Here is a 19,985-nt window from a genome sequence, read left to right as displayed (position 1 = left end):
TTGTCTCGCCGGCTGCTGCACTGACTCTTTGACTGACAGGAGCGTCAGTTGGTTGCCGCGGAAACGGTCAAACAGCTCACAATATTAGCGCCATAAGGAAACACAGAAGGAGAGTTGGCAGGGCTCTCATAAACATAAAGCAATATATTTTTAAGTCAGAGGTGACTGAAATATGTGAAATCATAGTTTATTTATTTATTAAAATGAGATCAATATTCTTAGGATAGACTGAATGCAAACGAAGCAGGTTATGCACACCACACTCCCAACACTGCAGGTCGCCTTTACGTTGCACTTGTGTAATGAAATTATATAGAATATTTACATGTAATTGAAATACTTAAAGTCCAGTTTTTTTGGGATACATATTTTTTTCCTAACATGAAGGTCTAAAAGAGGTTTCAAACTGTTTGAAGGGGAAATCATTCAACTTTTATTTATTTTGTGTTGGTCTATAGGTAGTAACATTAAATATATGGAGTCTTAAATTTAATCAGCTGGTAAAAAATACCCATGTGGCCGTGATAATTTGTATAGTACTTTATAGCAAACAACAATCATTATATTTACTATTTGAATTCAGTTTGTCAGCCTTGGAGCAGAAGTTGAGGCCCAAACTGTTATTTGTTGTTGTTTTTTATGACTGGTCTTGTATTAACTAACTAAATGTGTACATAGGTACAATGCAGTAGTCCTACACTAGCACAAAGACCTCTAGTGAGAATTTTATATTTGCAGGACTTGTAAAAGGACTTAAAAATTGTGCCTTTGGATCACGACTCCAAACATCATCATGATTATTATTAATTAAAGTGAGAGACATTTTTTGTACTAAAACTGGCATGCAATCTCAAATATGTAATTCAAACCAATCCCATCTTCCAGCTGTTGCGGAGAGAGAAAATAAAGCAGACAGATATCCACTGTCAACAATAACAACTTTATTATCTTCTTTTTTCATTATTGTGTCTTTGTTGTTTAAAGACAATGTTATACAAGTATAAATTAAGGGAGAAAATACACAATTTAAAAAAAAAAACAGAAGCAAAACCTCAGTTGAATCCGCAGTTACACCTGAATACACCTGCGCGTATTTGGGGAGTAAGAGTAGTCAAGGCAGGTCAATCACCTTTGACCTCCTGTACCAGGCCGCTGTTGTGATTTGTCTCATAACTTTCATCATCATACAGATTATTAACATCACCACCATCTCACGACAGAGCCGCGAGGCACAGTCCAAAGAGAAGCGGGGTTCAGTTTAGACAAGGCAAGACAACTCCCCAGCTTCATTAGTTCTGCCTCAAAACTGAGCAGCATCAAATGAGATGGAAATGTGTGCCGCACACGCACACAAATCAAGCTCATCACGCATACAAACAGTATGAAAACACCAACGTAAGAATAATGGCACCCGTGAGAAGGTAGAAATCAGAACAGTAAATAAAAGCATAAAAATTAAAAGATTAAAATCACACCGTAGTGAATTAAGAGTTGGTTGAGCTGAAATGAGAGAAATGAGGAAAGGGGGGTTACATTAGAACCCTCTGAGACTGGGAAGGCAGATGAAGAGGGTTTTTTTTTTTACTCTACAGTACACTCTCCACATACACTTTGGTTGGTTGTTTTTTTCCCTTTCTGCATGAGGCCGACAGCTGTTCTGTTTGAAGCAACAACAGCCATGAAGTGACAAATCTACACCTCGCTGCGTTATTGCTACAGCTGTCCGATATACTGTACAGGCCCTCACTGAGGCAACTTCAGTAGGCGAGTACTGAGGTCACGTTATTTGGAAATACATTGATTAAAACGTATGATGAGCTCTCCACTATCATTCAAAATATAACATGTACTCTCAAATATAAAATCATCTCAAAAACAGTATATTAAAGTAAATCTCTAGTAACCTCAAATTGATCACTGAGAAAGGAAATCACAGACTAAACGTTCTTCACCACCATTCAGCGGTGATCTGTGTTCGTTCAGGTGTCACGACTGTGCATGACCATACAGGATTAAACAGTGTCCATCCTTATATGTGACACCCTTGATATGATTTTAAGTGGACACGACCTCTTCTACCAATAGTTTGTATCTATGTGGAGTGGAAAGACAAGAGGAGAACCAGAGCAGTAGTAAATCAGAGGAATAGTTATAGACATTTTGGGAAACACACTTTGAAAAATTGATACCACGCTCCTGTTTGTTTGTTCAACATTAGGTTAAAGCCAGCAGCCGGTTAGCTTAGCTTAGTTTAAATACTGGATACAAAGGGAAACAGCTAGACTGGTTCTGTCTGAAGGTAGAAAATTCCACCTACCAGCATCTCTAAAGCTCACTAATAAACATGCTCTTGTTCGTGTAATTTGTAAAAACCCAGTAATAATTATGACTTTAGAGGTGCTGGTTGGCAGTTTTTGTTACAGCGCCAGGGCTATCAGTTTCTCCCTGTTTCCAGTCTTGATACAAAGCTAAGCTACCCAGCTGCTGGCTCCAGCTTCATATTTACTGTAAACACATTAGAGAGGTATCAGCCTTCTGAGCTAGAAAAAGCATACATGCATTTCCAAAAATCTCTTTAAGCATGTCATCCTGCACAAGAGATTTAGTGATTAATCAAACTGTGCTCGTGACAACCACAAATCAAAAATGCATTAAAAGATTTTATGTAAAAAGAGCAGAAGCATATTTGTGCAAAACAAAAAGAAGCATCAATCATCATTAACTTCACGATCAAATTATTAATTCACTGGCGAACAATCTCACAGATAAACATTTTACCAGCTCATATTATCACACTGAAAATCTCCCTATGTGATTATTCTATGTGAGTTTATTTATTTTCCAGTGCACTTGATAGATCTTTATGGCCTGCACAGCAGAGGAACTGTTAGATGTGTTGAACAATGAAATCATCACTGAATCACGGTTGCTAATGTGCTAGTATCAAGGACTCTATAAAAAAATATTTTCAGTGTGTTAAGACAGTTTTTGGAAATATAAAACAAGAAATCTGCAGCCAAATTGAGGGTGCCTCAGAGTTAACATCCATCTTTGCAGAATCAATCTGGATTAAAAGTTAAAATTACAGCAAATCCTTCAGGCTCATTCAGTCTTTTTTTTTTCAGATTTGAACTATGCTGTACAGATAACTTAATACTCAGATTAGTATAATTATTCTTCATTTTACAATATCATTCATTTATCACAAAATATTCACACAAATAGACCAGACGGTAGATACAATACCTCCAGCCTTGAATTCTACATTCCTAACAATAATTACAAAAAAATACTAACTGGTTTTCAAAACTCTTGTCACCGGAGACGTGTAGTGCACAGGTCGGGGACTCTCCCTTGTTCAGTCAATTAAAGGCAAAAGACTGAGGGTACCTTTGTGAGCTGATCCCAGATCAGCATGCCCACAAACACTGAATGAAAGGACTACACATACGTGGGCTGTGTTGAGCCAGGAGCGGCAGCTGCGGGAGTCCCTGTGGCTGGAGCTGACTGCACAGTGGTGAGCCACAGGAACCAGCCCTGTCTGCTGCTATAACCTCTGACCTCCTGTCAGCTGAAGCCACTCTGGACCGCTCAGAGAAACTGCTCTAGTCTCACGTACAGTAGTTCTACTGGAAACGTGAGTAAAGGAGGATGTGGAGCTAGTGCAATGCACATTATAGAAACCTACATGTTCCTGGATGTACTGTACTTGGTGGTAATTAATTACTGAATGTCTCAGTGTTTTGGTGCAGACTTAATACTATGTATGATTACTGAGAATGATGTCACTGGAAATGGTCACCAAGGATACGGTATGTGTTGCTATGGGAGAGCACCAGAGGACAAGGTAAAAAGTACAGAGTGAAATTTTCTCAACATCAACACAGAGATATGTACTAACCTATGGTCAACCACAGTGAAAAGTGCTTGTTCAGTTCTTTAATGGAGGTTCCTATTAGAGTGACATGGATGTTCAGTGTTGTACTGTAGCACTAATGTGTCACAACTAAAGGACTGACTACTGCAGAATTTTACTAATCAGAATCACAAATGGAAGATGTCTCAAGCATGTTTAGATGACTAAAACGCATTGAAGCTTAGAGGCAATTTATATTCAAAAAATTAAATGTCTCAAGCTGTCATATTATCTCTACATGGACTATAGTCTAATTGACTACTTAAAAGACTGCCATTTCATATATCTAGAGGGAAACTCCCAACATTCACAACAAGTAAAATATATTTCTGCACTGCTGTCATCAGTTCAGATAAATCAGCCTCTACTGTATAAGAAAGAGATGTTAAGCTGTTGTTTATGGAGAGCCAAAGTGTTGAAAATTAAATAAGTAAATGAGATATTATACAGGAAAGAGTTATAATAATAAATGCAGACAAAATATGAAACAGAACTATAAAATTGTAAAGTAATCCAATACATTTAAAAAAAGATATTTTATGTTATTTCAACATGCTAATTTCTGATAATTTATTTCCAGATCAGTTTTACTTCTTTCAGTTCTTATTTTAAAAATATCCCTTTTCCAAAGTGTGTATTTATTTCACAATGTCATTTTTTCCAGTGACCGTTTTACTTCATACGCCACTCATAGCTGACTCTTCCCTGTTTGTCTCAGGACTTACATCCCAAATAGCATTATGAAATGAAATAATTATAGTTGATTTATAGAAACTGCAGGATTAAAATAAAACTGAGTGAAACTAAAACGGAACAAGCAGCATGAAACAAGGTCTTAAACAAGGTCATGTTACTTATTTTGCCTGTAGTTATTTATACAAATGTGTTTTTCAGAATGTCTTATTTATACAATTAATTTTGAACACTTTGTTTTCTGCATAATTAATAATAAAATCTAATAGACACCAGACACCATTTTCAGGCTTTAGCCTCTTTAATAAAAAAGGGGCAAATAATGAGCACTTGAAAATATTCCCATGAAGAAACAGAGGGAACTGATTTAAGATTAATAAAGTAGGCCTAGCATCATTTAAGTTGTGCTGAATAAAACAGAGGATGAGGACACTTCTTGTAACCTTCAGCACTGTTCTGTTTCTATGTGCCTGTTAGTTGTCAGTCTATAAGCATGAGCTGCTTTGATGTGGGTGTCTGTCTAATTGGTAAAACTCTCAAATGGGGTGAACACAGAAAAGTGCATTGTGAGTAGGATTTAGAGCACCTGATTTCAGAAGTGTGCAGGTGCCTTTATTTTCTCCAACACCACCTCATATCCCCACATTATATCACTCCTGTTTCAGTATAGTGTCAAAGAGGACTACTCAGGGAACGCCCCTTCTTTTTCCCCCCATAGTAAAAACAGAATGAGAGTGCACATTTGGAGGTACAGTGTAATCCGAGAGCGTGTGAAACATACACATTCTCATGCTCACAAAAGGTCCACATGGTGCTCATAAGCCAGCTACGCCCCATTGTTTAAGGACCAGAGGCAGAGCAGTTCCCTGTCCGATGAGGTTAGGAGTGATCCGGGTTGAGTTCCTGGGTTAGAAGATGTCAGGACACATGCTCCAGTCCTGCCTCTCCTTCGCCTCCCAGTAACCTCCCTTGTACACAAAGTTTGTCTCTCCAGTGACTGAGTCCCTCCTTTGTTGAAACCACAACGGCTGGTAGCCTTCGTATTCTCTGCCTGCGGGAGAAAGCACAGGTGTTACTCAATCAGCGTCTTTAAAGCACACTCTAGTGGAGAAGCCACACTTGCAGGCAATTTACTGAGCGATCAATTTGCCTTCATACATATGCATATATATTGGAAGCAATCAATCGCTGTGCACTGCGTTTGGGAAAGCTCCAAATGTGAACCGAGTTTGTGTAACGGTAAACAAGTTGAACTCAAAAGTGTCAATAAAATACAGATTAGCACGATATGTGCGGTGCAAAAACCTGGATCGATCATGGTGAAGAAGAAGATTACAATGACAGTTTTGGAACTCCCTGAAGTGAATAATTGATCTGTTTCTTAAAACAGAAACCCAGTCAAAAGAGGGAGAAACTGCAGTTTTCTGATGAGTGAACATTTTTAGAAATGTAATGGTCTAAAATGTTGTTTTTCCATTTGTAAAACACAATGAGGATTTAATTTAGATGAACAAAGCATAAAGTAACTTGTTTACTGTTGAGTCAAAGTGCCAGAAAAGTGCCCACAAGCAATAAAATAGACAGGATGACAATGCAGTGCAAATTAATCACTTGCTAATGTGGCTTCACCATAGCACGCTTGAAGGTTTTATAGTTGTGTCTGTTATTTCATGTAATATATTACTGAGGCCAGTTCTACATGAAAATGTCACATGTATGCAGGAAAAAGTCTTATTTTTTCCTGAGTCATTATCTGGAGAAGTTGACAGGAGAGGGGTATCATGCAGTTCCCACACAGAGGCAGACCACACAGAGGACACACAGAGGATGGGGTGTGTGTGTGCGTGCGTGCGTGTTCTGTGTGTGTGTGTGCGTGCATGCGTGCGTGTTCTGTGTGTATGTGTGCGTGCGTGCGTGTGTGCGTGTTCTGTGTGTGTGTGTGTGTGTGTGTGTGTGGGAGTGATGCACAACAGAGGGGCACAGGGCAACCCCCACTCACCAGAGTCATAATCACACTCTGACCACCAATAGAGGAAGGAAAAGAAAGACAAGTCATGGGTACATCGAATACAGTCTAGCCTACGCACAACACACACACACAGGAATGCCACCAGGATGAAAAGCTTCTGCTGAGTTGTCCGTAAAGTTCAGTCTGGCTTCTATTACACATAACTCCTATTAGCTTGTTTGTGTTAAGCCCTGACCTGCAGTTACTGCTGTACTCACTAGAATAAGTAGCACTTCTTGAATCCTAAGAGCATAATTATTTTTATAACAGCTACTGCTTATTAATCTTAAATCTTTGCTTTGAGGTTTGTCTCAGCTGTGTGTCCCAGTAATAACTATCTTGACAAGCAGCTGTAAACTGCCTCTAATGTTAAATATAGCATACTGTAAAATTATATAAATATGTGAAACTTTATTGCTTTACTCTGAAGGGTGGAGGACCAGCTGGCTCTGGAAGTATTTTTATCCACTATAAATTCTAATGTCTTGTAACGTGTTTCTTTTTATGATATTGTCAATGTTCTTTAACACAGAAACACAGTCTTTTAGATAGTTTATCAATACAATAATTTGTATTATTGCCATCAGTTTTAATCATTTCATTTTTATTTAGTGAAAAATCATGTACTTTAGTTTGGTATAGAAGATAGCTCTAAATATTACAATACCCATGAGCCTTAGCTGCCATTGCTACATACAAGAAGCTAGCTAGAGTTGCAAATCAAAGTTGCTGCAAATCAAAAATGCTTTGTTCTCGCAACAAAACAATGCGGCATAGTTTCAAAATTCATCATGAAATGACCCAGAATCTGAAAGTGAGCATAGTATTTAGCGTCCACCTTTTCATTGGATGTTATTTATGTCTTTTATGTTTTGCCTTTTAATAGAAAAACAAGCTATTTTTATATTCAGTTTATCCTTTGTATCCTTTGATGCTCCAGCTGTCATTTAACATTGTCAGAGGAGAAAATGAGACGGGAATTTTACTCCACTTTACAACCCAATGCCCTTCCCCTCCCTTCATTCTTTCCTTCTGCCTGTCTCTGTCTTTTAACTCAGCACCTCTTTGGCTGTCAGACACCACACGTCCAGTTCCACATTTCATACCGTCATCCAGAGCGTCTGAGGCCTCCGCTTCCCTCCTCCTCCTCACGGCTCTTTGTTTCTCCTCTAGCCTCTGTTTTTCTGAGTTTGCCTCATCCCATCGTCCTTCCTCCATCAGCCTCTGGTCTGGTCTCAGCCGGCTGTCGGTCAGTCCCACTCCATCCTCCTGCTCATTCAGGGTCAGTGCCAGCGCTGAGAAGTAGTACATGTTCTCAGCGTTCTCCCTGATAGAGTAAAAGGGAATTGACGAGAGTTACGCAGTTTTATGTTCTACAATCAATCATATTGACTGAACATTTCAGCTGTTATACAACTACTATGACTCATGTACTGCAATGTTCTGCCTTATGGGGTTTGTGATAAAAGCCCTTACGGGAGAGGATATTTCTTCCACAGCAGTTTGGGGGACAACGTCTGATAGACCGTCTTCTGCTTGCCCTCTGATCCACTCCCACCTCGGGAGCTCTGAATGATCTTGGCACTCTCTATTTTATCATCCCATGTGCCAGAGAGGATGTAATGAGCCTGACCCCCACTGTCTGCCACCACACCTGTCACCTAGAAAGGAAAAGAAACCAGAAAATAGTCCATAAGTACAATAGGGAATGTAGAAACCAAAGCAAGCTATCCTTCTGTAGATGTATCACCATGTCCTTTCCTCTGAATGTAATGCATTTATAAGCACAGTCTCCTAGGTAGGACACTGGTAAATTTCCATTAGCTTATCCCAAATCAGTCACTACCAAGAAAGTCAGCCATGTGCCCCATTTTTAGTTAATTGGTACGACTCCAAAGGAGGTTACCTCTCTGCTGTGTGACCTCAAACAGTGAGCTTCTTCTATATTACACTACTCTAAGTACCAATTTATTTGTTGGTACTGTCCAGCAGGAGGCAGCATCACACAAGTCAACCACTCATCGTATGACAACATGCCATTGTTGAGTATCAGTGTGGAAAGAAGGTATTTACCTTTCGTGGAACGTCCCTGGAGAAATAACTGTAGGGAGAGAACTTGAGTTGGCAGGTCTCCTTGGTCCTGTGATTCACAATCTCAATGTCCCCCGACTGCACAAATAGAGACACAAACATACAAAGAGTGAAACACACAATTACAGTGTATTAAAGCTATTAATTCACAGTGTGTTTACAGTGGATGACAGGTCACAAAACTGAAACTTTAATGGTTAGCTGGGGTTGATCAATAGTGAGTCCCAATGTCTTCTGTTTCTGTTTCTTCCAAAAACATAGTGTCTTAATCATTTTTATTATAAACAATATAGTCCTACATGAACACACCATCTGCTCCAGTTGGACCATACAGTTCATTTTACATGAGAAATGTTCTTTATTGTGTTTTCTTTGTAGGTGGCATCACATATTTCAATGGGCCAATTAGAATTTAACTGTGAGAACTAGGACAGTCATTGGATTGCTTGTTAACCGGGAGACACCGTAATTAATGAAATTAATCAAATGTGATCACCACACCCACACAGTGCTGACAAATCACATTAGCTAAGATGATGAACTAATGATGTTTTTTTGGTCACAAATATTCAATATTCTAGAGAAATGCTGTTTTTGTTCCAGCTGCTTTAAAGGTACTATGTGGTGTTTACAACTACTGGCACTGTAGAGCAATATTTTGATGAGTAGGTCGCCATATTGTTTGTACTGTGTGTGTTCTACCAGCATGTGAACAAGGCCACACGGACATGGGGGGTGGCATGATAAATATTTCTGGCCACTGCTGAGGATCATACCTTTCAAGTCTCATACTTAACCTGTGACACACACTTTTGTCTTTGGCTCAAGGATTGTAACACTGTCAAACAAAATAAGAAGTGTTGGCTCTAATCCTAATACGCCCATGTTGATGCAGTGTAGATCGCCTTCTCTGGCTTCATTTGCTGTGCGCCTGACAACACTGTTTGCCACTGCACTGGCTGACAGCATAGAAGACAGCAGCAGAATAGTTCTCATAGTTTGGTGTGAAGTTGTTTGGCTGACCCTGTTCTGCACCAGAGGGCAGCAGATTGGCAGAGCGACGCATGAAGGCAGAAGGCAAAAGTATTGAATGGAGAAAGCAAAACAATTAAGAGTAAAAATATCTAAATATTAGTGAGACTTTTTCTTAGTTGACAAACAAAGTTTGAGAGAGGAATTTGTATCGACGCGGAGGATGTATTGTTTTTGCAAGACTAGTATCTCTAATGTACATGCCGATAGCAAAATTAACCATGACAGCTATATTTTTATTGTATGTTGTCGCTAGTTAGGCTACACTACAACAAATCCTAAGTTTTCAACTAAAAACAGGGTTTGCATAACAAAACCACAATCAAATGTGATGACAAAATGTAATCAACAGAGGTTTCAAAACATTCAAAAGTGGCTTTGCAATTATTATTTGTTTTGATGCAAAATGCTGACATACATCAGTGTGAACACTCTCAAAGAAACACATAAATATACAGGAAACACTGGATATTTGTAAACTATTCTACATTACCAACTCCTTTTCCTCCTGTTTTGGCTTAATAATTCAGAGCCGGTACTCTTATAGTATTCTATGGATGAAGATGTCTACACATATGTGTGTTGAATCTGCCATATTCATACATGCAAACACAAACACACAGACAGAGATATTTATATGACACACAGCTCAAGCAGAAACAGAAAAAAAATTCTACATTTTTTTTTTAAAAACAGACACAATTCTGCACAGAAAGACAGGCATGCAGATGTGAAACCTGGTCCCCCCCCCAAATATAACTGGGCCATCTCTCACAAAGAAGACGCTGTTATTTTAGGATGTTATTAGAGATCAAAGCTAAAGATAAATCCCTAGAGATTGTGAAGCTCCTTATTCATGTACTGTAAGGCTTCGCTCTGATTCCCTTCTTCACCGCGCTCTTCTCTGCTGGTCTCTACCACACACTACTGCAACACGGGAGGGAAAAAACATTTATAGGCTACTCTGGAAGATCGGGGGTTTTCAGGCAGGGATGTGGGTTTGGAACTGTGGATGAATGAATGATACCAATAAGAAGTGCTTGCAAACAGACCTGATCAATCCACAATTTGCCCACAATGATGTTGTGCACTGTGGAGGTGACCTTTCTCCACACATAGTGGTTCCCGCTGGATTGAAACTGCAGATGAATGGCACCTGGGGAGGGGACACGAACAAAAGGCTATAAGAGAAAAGAAATATCACAGCTGTTTTGTTACTATTCAGCAATTTCAGACCTGAAAGTGATGTGTTAAATTGTGTATTTGCTTTTGTGAATCGAAATCTGTTTGTGAACACCGTCAATTCTACCAGTGGCAGCTTAAAAACATGTCCTCTAACACATTTATGGCCTGTGCACAGGCGATACATTTTCACCTACTTCCAGTGTGACCTAAACCTTGAAGATTGATAACATGTATTTGACTGTAAATGCTTTCCACTTCAGAGTTTTTTCTATTACATGGCATCTCACAGCAGGCAGGAAGTGAGAAAAGTCAGATAAATACCATAGCATCCCTTGGCTGGACCTGCATCTATCAAATCTCTCATTTATCTGAGCCAACAGACCCCTGCGCTCTGCCGTCCCAATGCAATAGAGAGCTCCCTTTATACCCATACTTTATGTACGTGTCAAAAGGGTCATAAAACCCTCTTGATTCATTCTCACACCCTTTTCTCTGGCTTTATATTGTGTAGAAGGCAGCACAGTCGTCTTCTACTCTCAAGAGGGAGTCTTTCTTAACTAAACTCTGTGTAAAATAATTTGCATGATGGGACCTTTATTTACACATATAGTTTGTTTGCTTCCCAACTGAATATGAAATGTCTCACCCAGAGGCATTATGGAGAGGTATTTGCCACGGAACTTGCTGGCGATGGTGATTTCCTGCCACAGGGTCCAGCCTCGTTGGGAAATCACATGATGTGCAGCTGCAGGAGGGTGATGGCTCACCTTTAGAGGAAGATATACATAAAAGTAAAGCAAAATATAGAAAATGTGTTCATATAAGCAGAAAACGTTTATCAACTTGTTGTTGGAGAACACAGGCTGACCTCGTGTACTTATTTTTACACACAGTTTGTGGGTCGTGTGTGCACGCACATCAGTGGGTAAACAAAAACTCCCTTAAGCTGTGCTGTTACCTGCTCACACAGCGAGCGGTAACCAAAGTCCTCCAGGCGATCGAGCTCGTAGGTCTCGCCCAGGAGGGGGTTGAAGGGCTTGGCTGTCCGGTGTACCGTGGTGGAGTAGGACGAGACGGAGAAGGCAGCGACCAGGCACATCTGCTCCAGGGAGGAGTCGCAGCGCGCCGCCTTGTCCAGGAGCTCATGGTACTCCAGGTCTTCAGTGAGTCGCTGCAGCATTGACAGAGGCTCGTTGAAGTTTACCTGAATGGGAGGATCAAGAAGGCGTGAAACACACACAGGTTGGCACAGATTCACTTGAGAGAGGTCATGCTTTATGCACTTACAGGCATGGGAATTTTGGAGAGCTCCTTGCCAATACAGTTCTTCATTATGCTCCACAAATTGAGGGAGTAGTTGGGCTTGTCTGGGACATGAGTCCGCCTCTGTCTGCGGGGCTGCAGCTCCTTCCCTGACACATCATTATAGCTTGGAGACATCTGGGATTAGGTGGAGGAGAAGGAGTGGATGAAAAGAATATTAGATATATACAAGTTTGAGAAACACTTTCAACTTCATGGACAGCTTGGCAGCATATCACCAAGTGGAGACAGAATGACAGAGCAAGGTAGAGTCACAGATGTGTGTTAGAGAGAAGAAGAAACCAGGCAGAGTTGAAGGGAGAGAAGAGCAGATGTTTGACTGGTAATTAAGATTTAGTGGAATGAAGCAGCTGTGTATCTTGTGACACCACAGGGGTGACAACAAGACTGTAGGATACACAGACTAAGACTGCGTGTGTGTATGTTTATGTGAGGACAGGATGAATGTCAGATAGGAAAAGGAGGACTGTGAGAACAGCAAGTGAAGACGGGTTATATAAATAAATCAATGAGCTGTGAGCTTTCCAGCAGCACAAATGAATCTATTTCGAGATTACAAAAGTCAGCAGTGTTCACAAATGTCAGTCCTATTAGTCAGACTTGTTAGGAGGACAGACACTTACATGGTCGTCCTGGTTCCAGTCACTGGGCTGACCTCCGCTCGCTCCACTCAAATTACTCTGAGATCGCCTGGAACACAATAAAAATATTTTCTACAATGAGCACTGGACATATAAACAGACTCAATGTCCTTGCTCTCTCATGTTCAACACAAACACACACACACACACACACACACAATGAAGCGAACAGGTTGCAATGTATTACAGATGAGTGCTGTGTTTCCATCATTCTTAATGGTGCTACTGGAGTTGTGGGATATGTTGCAAGAGATGAGCCATAACAATAAGAAAGAAAACACTAAAAGGACTCCATTGCAGTGAACAAATATGCTATAAAATATACTGAGAGAGCAAAAACAAAAGCAGAAATTGGTTTATTTTGCTGCAGGAAAGCTGTCAGCCAGAGCCAAAATCCCCTTTATGACAAATTAGAGCATCCAAAGAAATGGTTTATTGTGATTACATATGCACACATGCTGGTCTAAATATTAAAACTCAGCTAACTAACTCCAGTTGTCCCTGGGTGCGACTGACCTGTGCTGTGTGTTTTCAGTGGCAGTCACTGTGATAAATGCAGGGGAATCCTCCATGGCATCAAAGTACTCAGTATCCTCATCTTCATCACTTGCCTCTTCTTTGCGCAGCCTCTCACTCCCTTCAGTCAGGACATATATATTTGTAAGTAAACAGCATTCAAAACTAGCAGAAGCATAACATGGCAGTGAGTCTGTATTTTACAGGGTTCAGGAGAGCGCAGCGTATAATCACATACCCATGGCGATTAATCAAGGAATAATCAGCTTAGTAAAATTGGCAATGTTCCTGCTGGTTAACTAACCTGAATGATGGGAGTTCCTAGGGGTGTGCTTCTAATATTCAGTGTCTAACATTTAATTTTCAGTATGTTTAGTGATTCGTTATGTGTATAAACTAGAGCTTCCAACAGAGAGGCACAAGTCCTATATCAGGTAATCAGAACACTTTCCAGTAAAAATAGATTCTATTAAAAATTAAAACTATGACCTTCAGTCATCAAACAACCACCAATATGGTCTAAATATATTGTAATTCCACAAAACTGTTGTTTTTCATTATATTTTATTTAATACTATTTAATATAGTATGGACAGGTTAACTTTCTCTTATGAACACACAGAGGGATTATGAAATGCACCACTCCACTTTTTAAATGAAAAAAGACTTATCTCTTTGGTAAACCATTACATTTGAAGGTACTGTATAGATGTCAAAAAACTATAAAGTCCAGCCAAAGTTTGACCTGTCACTTCAGTTCAACAGTCTAAATCCTTATAACATTCAGTGTCTTCCCAAGTAACAATGAGTCTAGAAGCTGAACATGAGTCTTTCCTCATGTTCAGCTTCAGTGGTTAAGGTTCAATAGGTACAGGCAACCTGGTTACTGTTATGGAAAGACTGCTGGACTCAAACATTAAGGTTTATGGTCAGCCATAGGGCGTCCCATTCTCCAGTTTTAAAAACACTTGTATGCTCCCTGTAACTTTAAGCTGTGCTATAAGAAAGTTACACTACTTCCTGTTTTGGTACTGAATGCGGTTTTAAGCTATTTGTACAAATGACTAGTGCTGTCATTTTTCTAGAGAGAACAGTCTCACACTAAAGGTAAGGTCATGGGGTCACTAAAATCAATGGGTTTCTTGTTGTGGAAGGCACGAATACGGGTATGTTTGAGACGAAGGGTCAGGAGATTTGAAAACTGTGTTAGAGTAAAGGTCATGAGGCACCAAATGTCTCCTCTTGGAGGATGGATGTACATAGCTAATTTCATTTCCAGTCTGGGCATTTGTTTTTAAGATATATTGGTTATAGGTAAACAAACAAATGGATGGACAGACTGATGGAAGAGACCACATGATCTTTGGTGAAGGTAATTACCATCTCCAACTTAACGATAATCCAATTCAAACCTTCTGACACAGCTTAAAATGTCCTTCCTCCTCATGTGAAATGTCTATAATATTGAACCTGAGGTCACACAGGAGTAAGTAAGTTAGTCTCACCCTTGTTGGTGGTAGGGGCACTAGGTGCGGTAGAAACAAGCGTGGGTGCTTCTCTCCACGCTCGCTCCAGGCTGTTATGCTGCTTGGCTAGCTGCTCAATGGTCTCCTCTAGGTGGGTACGCTGCTCTCGCTCATACTGCAGCGCCCGCTGCCATCTCCTACTGTGAGTCTCTGCTAGGTCCAAGAAGTCTCGACACGCCTGGAGGAACACAAGTACATAAACACACAGACAGCACTGAAAGTTACATTTCTATCATATACAGTCTGAAAATGTTGATTTACATGGCGAAAAAACATGCTGTTCATAATTCTTAACAAGGTTCAAGTAACTTTCCACTTGCTGACTGATGATGACTAACAGCAATAAATTATCAGTATATACATTTCCCTGACAGCTTACAATAATACTGGGATGTAAGAAAAAAGGTGTAAAGACAATGTGTCAATCATTGTAATCAAGACTATTTATCACCATTGTTTCGAGCAATCATCCATATGTTAATTAGCTGTCTGCCGAGCATTTACTGGGTCTCCCTGCTGTGTCAAATGTGCCTTGGAGCGTAAACATAGAATTCATCAGCAAGTGATGAGCTAGAGGTTAAACCTCTGATTGCATTGCAGACTATATATGAGTCATTGTTGCTGCCTTGCTTTTACTGCAGAGACAAAGAGGTTACTTCAGAGCAAACATATATTTCATGTCAGCATTTGTTGGCACTGCGTGTCTGACAGCCTTTCCTCATAGTGAGCTCAAAGGTCAAAAAAATGACACCTCACTGAAAACATGCATAATGAGAATGTCATGTGACAGTCATTGAGCTGACAGTATAGTACTGGGCCTCAGAGGAGGGTTTCTGAGTAATCATTCTGAAACTGCTTAACCACAATTGAGCAATTTTGTAGCATTTTGTGGTGGGTTGATTATTGTTCTTCCCACGTGAATGGAACAGCACATGACTACACATGGTCTTCTCAGTATTTGCAGCAAATGTCTTTTTGGTCCCAGAGCCAGAGGGGCTGTTGAGAGTCAGTTTGAACCACTTAGAAAAAGATGTGTCTGCAGGCGGAAAGCTGGAGTGAAGAAGCTCAAATAATCACTGTTCTCAGTCTGGTAAGAGTGCAGTCAGGATGTACAGTATCACTTTTAGGGCAGCAGGAAGAAAAACAAGGATGTGGTAAAACTTGACTCTATCCTTGATTTGTTTTCAGAAATCAGGATACATATCTGTCTGCTGAAAAAGTGCTTATCAGCCCCATCCCTGACGCTCACACTCACACACACACAGTCACTGAATATTTAAAGAGGTGATATTTTTAGTGAAATTTGAACGCTATTTCACATGATATGATAAAGACAAAACCAAGACCAGAAACGATACAAGCTCATAGCTAAAACTACAACTTAACGACCAGTGTGTAGGATTCAGTGGCATCTAGCAGTGAAGTTGCAGATTGCAACCATTTGAATACATTTTAGCCTTCTAAGCCATCTAACGAAACTCGCAAAAAAACGTAAAAGGCCCTATCTTAGAGCCAGTGTTTGGTTTGTCTGTTCAACGCTACTGTAAAAAAATGGGGGTTCAACATGGCGGCCTCCTTGGAAGAGGACCCGCTCCCACTGCAGATAAAAACGTCTCATTCTAAGGTAATGAAAACAGATTATTTCTGGAACATTTTTAGCCTCATAACAAAAAAAAATGAAAAGGCTTGATGTGTTTCAAGTAATACATAACTTAATATATCGCATTATTTCAAAAGACAAGATACCACACTATTATTATACATGAATGATCCAATGTGGTCAGGCTGTTCAATTAAGGTAAGGAAAAGAACTTTAATTTGTTAAGGGCAGGTAGTATAGTATTAAGTTGTTATAGACCAATGGTAATGTTATAATTTCATTATATGTTGACAGTTTTAGAATAGTATTCTATATATAATATATATTATTAGACTAAAACAATGTATTGAAATCACAAAACACCTGATAGTAAAAACATCCAATCAGTCTCTTACCTTCAGCAGTCTTGCATCAAGTGTCTAAACATCAATGTCTGAGCGTCACTTTAAATGTTATAAGTGCATGTGACGTTTATGGTCTACTTCCTCAGACATAACCATGATATGAAACTCAACACCCACTAAGAAAAGTATAATAGTTCCACTTTTTTTATGCTGAGTGTCCGGTACAAACGCAGACTGCATGTGACTTCGGCTGGGGGGAAGCCGGGGTTGATAGAGGCTAAAAAAGTGAATGGGCATGCAGAACGGGATATATAAGTAAGAGGTGGCCTTGTCAAACTAAAAGTCCTGATGCACTTTGCAGAATTTGTGACATAGCAAAGAATACAGTGGACTTGAGTAAAGTGTGATTAAACCATACAAAACAAAAATGTAAATGCATGCACACACAAACAGGCAAGAGCCTGGATTCAGTGACACATGTGAGAAGTTACATCACCACTGAATGAACGAATGCAACCCTCTCCACTGGTCCAGGTCAGATCGCAGAGAGCATGCAGTTGTGTCTTGACATTATGGCCTCCTTCTTGCCCCAACCCCTCCCCCCTCTTCTATGTATAGCCTCATTTTTTGGGAAAAACACATAAAAATCTACAGTTATTATAATATTTAGAGCAAAGTACATGTCTTAAAAGTGGCCTAAAAACATGACTGCAGAAATCCAATTACAAGACCGAAAATCACTGCAAGGAGTTTGTGGCAGCACTTTTTCTCGTTAGAAGTACATTCTTGGCAAACCTAATGGCATTTTAATGAGTTACGTAATCCAAGAGGGTCTATTTTATTGCTTGTCCAGTATGTTTCAATTTCCCATACCAATTAATAAAAACAAAATGGATGACAGAAAGAAACAAGGGGGCTCATCATTTTGATCAATGGCCTTTCCCAGAATTAAAGTGCAATCTAGATTTAACTTTTTTTCCCTCTTACCATAACACTATGGCTGAAGTTTCTTAACAAGCTGCTTTAGCACAAATGTCAGCATAGTATGAGTAATCATTTCCTACTGCCTGATTCAAACTTAATCTTAAGGTCACAATACTCTTTTTAACCACGTTTAACCACTAAATATTAATTAAATAACAGATATTTCAAAGAAAAATTAATCAGGCATGCATTATTGTAAAAAACAAACAAATAAACAACAGAAGCAGGTAGAAAGACAAACCTTGTGTGATTGTGTGGCTTTAGTCAGAGCAGGTCTGTCTGTCTGTCTAACTGAGGTCCAGAAGGCTCTGACATTCCTCACCAGGCAGGGAGGGAAGGGGGTTTGAAAGGAGGGGGGCAGGGGCTATTCCTGTCTGCCTCCCCCCAAACTCACCCACTATCTAGTATCATTCCTTCAGGACCTCAACCATTCCCTGAACTCTCGTCCACTAACATACTGTAAAGCCCATGGTATTTACCATTGAGGAAAATAGAACAGGGCCGGATACAGTAGAGTATTTCTTATTCTGATGCTGGTAATCAGATCCAACACACAGTGGTGACTGAAAACCTGTTAGTGTTTGCTGTTGTGTTAAAAGTAGGCCAAACTGCAATCTGTTAATGTGAAAGAGAGTTTTTATGTTTCATTGTTTTGGGGGAGCTTTTTCTGATCAAATGAAAACTATAGGGATAGTTTCACGTGTGTTGTATAGACTGTAAAGCCCTTTGAGGAAAAGTTGTCAGTTTGCAAATATGGGATATATAAATAAAACAGACTTTATTTGACTACAACAGCAGATATTTTGGTAATCTAGCTCAGTTAGAGACGGTAGATTTCAACAGGATCTGATAAGGTCTGGAGCTGCTTCTCTAAACCTGCAGCCTCCATGCCTGCAGCTCACTGACTCACGTTTAACATGCCACAGTGTGAAGTGATCTCATCTTTCATCTCTCACTAACCAGGGCATTATAGACGACAGCACTCCTGTCACACTTATCTCTGCTCACTACCGTAGCCTCGTCTGTCCCAGCTACTTACATTGATCATAGCATTGGAAGTGATGCGGAAGAGTGTGGCTCGCTCATTGACTGCCTTGATCTTCTCCCCTCCCTCCACAGGGACTTTCAGACCCTCGAGCTCACTCAGGGAACGCTGCAGGGCCGCCCCATGCTTGGCGATCAGGTCATTACATGTGCTGAGGTCATCAAGCTTGCTGACAAGTATCTTTAGGGTGCCCTGAATCTCGCTCCGGTCCGACTGGGATGTAGGCTCCTCGTCCCCAGAGTCATCTAGAACAGAGAGGTCAGAGGTCATATATACACCATTTTGAACAAGAGAGGATTATTGCGATTTGCGAGTACATAAGTCATAAAAGTTTAACAAAGAAGTTTTTCCCTTAACATTTCCAACTACATAGCTGCTAAATATGTACAGTTCCCAAGCTACCATGGCAAAAAAATATACAACTCCTCCATTGCTCAGTGACCTCCACTGGCAGATAACTCATTATAGAAACAAGAATAGTGTTAAATCAGCAAAGATAGGCTGCCACTGTGGCCACAAAGAGTTTTCTATGTACCTTAATTTTGGTAAGGTTAAATAATGGTTTGTATAATAGTTTGGTTAAATAATGAAATCGATTAAAAAATAATTTACACGATAAAAAGACAAATTACTTTATCACTATGACAACAAAACATTTAACAGTGATTTGCACCACTCATGAAATCAGTGTTAATTGGACAGCCGTTAGTCTGATTTTACAGATGGTTTCACATACATATCACCCATTAGATAGTGACACATTGAATGTGACTCTGCAGAGATTCTTAGAAGCTTATCAAGTGTAAATGTAAGCTCTATCAGGGCATTTCATATACAGAGCTTTTCCATACCCATGAGCATTTGCAGTAGGAGCTGGCTTTCACTAGGATGGTTACTGAAGCTTAAACAGAACATATGAGAACAGTGTTGCAGCGTCAGCCCTACACTACACACGCATGTATGAACACCCTACACGCACAATCACACACAGTTAGAGGCAAAAATATACCAAGGGTACGACCGAGGTCCATAAACAGCCTAGTGCCACTGCAAAAGGAACAACCCCCCCCCCCCCAAAAAA

General features: G+C 40.0%; 1 protein-coding gene across 2 annotated transcripts in view; it reads right to left on the bottom strand.

Moving 5' to 3' along the window:
• Positions 1-919: 919 nt before the first annotated feature.
• Positions 920-19,985, bottom strand: part of si:ch211-106a19.1 (uncharacterized protein LOC561797 homolog) — a 47,942-nt gene continuing 28,876 nt past the window's right edge. The window contains exons 3-15 of one of the 2 annotated variants that reach the window (XM_035657681.1): positions 18,899-19,149; positions 14,911-15,109; positions 13,406-13,526; positions 12,872-12,938; positions 12,213-12,365; positions 11,884-12,129; positions 11,572-11,692; positions 10,793-10,896; positions 8,691-8,786; positions 8,094-8,278; positions 7,724-7,944; positions 6,609-6,626; positions 920-5,660 (exon numbers count right to left, since the gene is read on the bottom strand). In XM_035657681.1, coding sequence (XP_035513574.1) covers positions 5,518-5,660; positions 6,609-6,626; positions 7,724-7,944; positions 8,094-8,278; positions 8,691-8,786; positions 10,793-10,896; positions 11,572-11,692; positions 11,884-12,129; positions 12,213-12,365; positions 12,872-12,938; positions 13,406-13,526; positions 14,911-15,109; positions 18,899-19,149 — 1,925 coding nt within the window. In that variant the 3' untranslated portion in view covers positions 920-5,517. The remainder of the gene's footprint in view (positions 5,661-6,608; positions 6,627-7,723; positions 7,945-8,093; positions 8,279-8,690; positions 8,787-10,792; positions 10,897-11,571; positions 11,693-11,883; positions 12,130-12,212; positions 12,366-12,871; positions 12,939-13,405; positions 13,527-14,910; positions 15,110-18,898; positions 19,150-19,985) is intronic. The other variant, XM_035657682.1, reaches the window with a different exon arrangement.

Source organism: Morone saxatilis, unplaced genomic scaffold (genome assembly GCF_004916995.1).
Source record: "Morone saxatilis isolate NCDOM2014 unplaced genomic scaffold, NCSU_SB_2.0 Contig16, whole genome shotgun sequence".
NCBI lineage: Eukaryota > Metazoa > Chordata > Actinopteri > Moronidae > Morone > Morone saxatilis.
The sequence above is the reverse complement of the archived record's forward strand: the minus strand, read 5'-3'. Positions and strand labels throughout refer to the sequence as shown.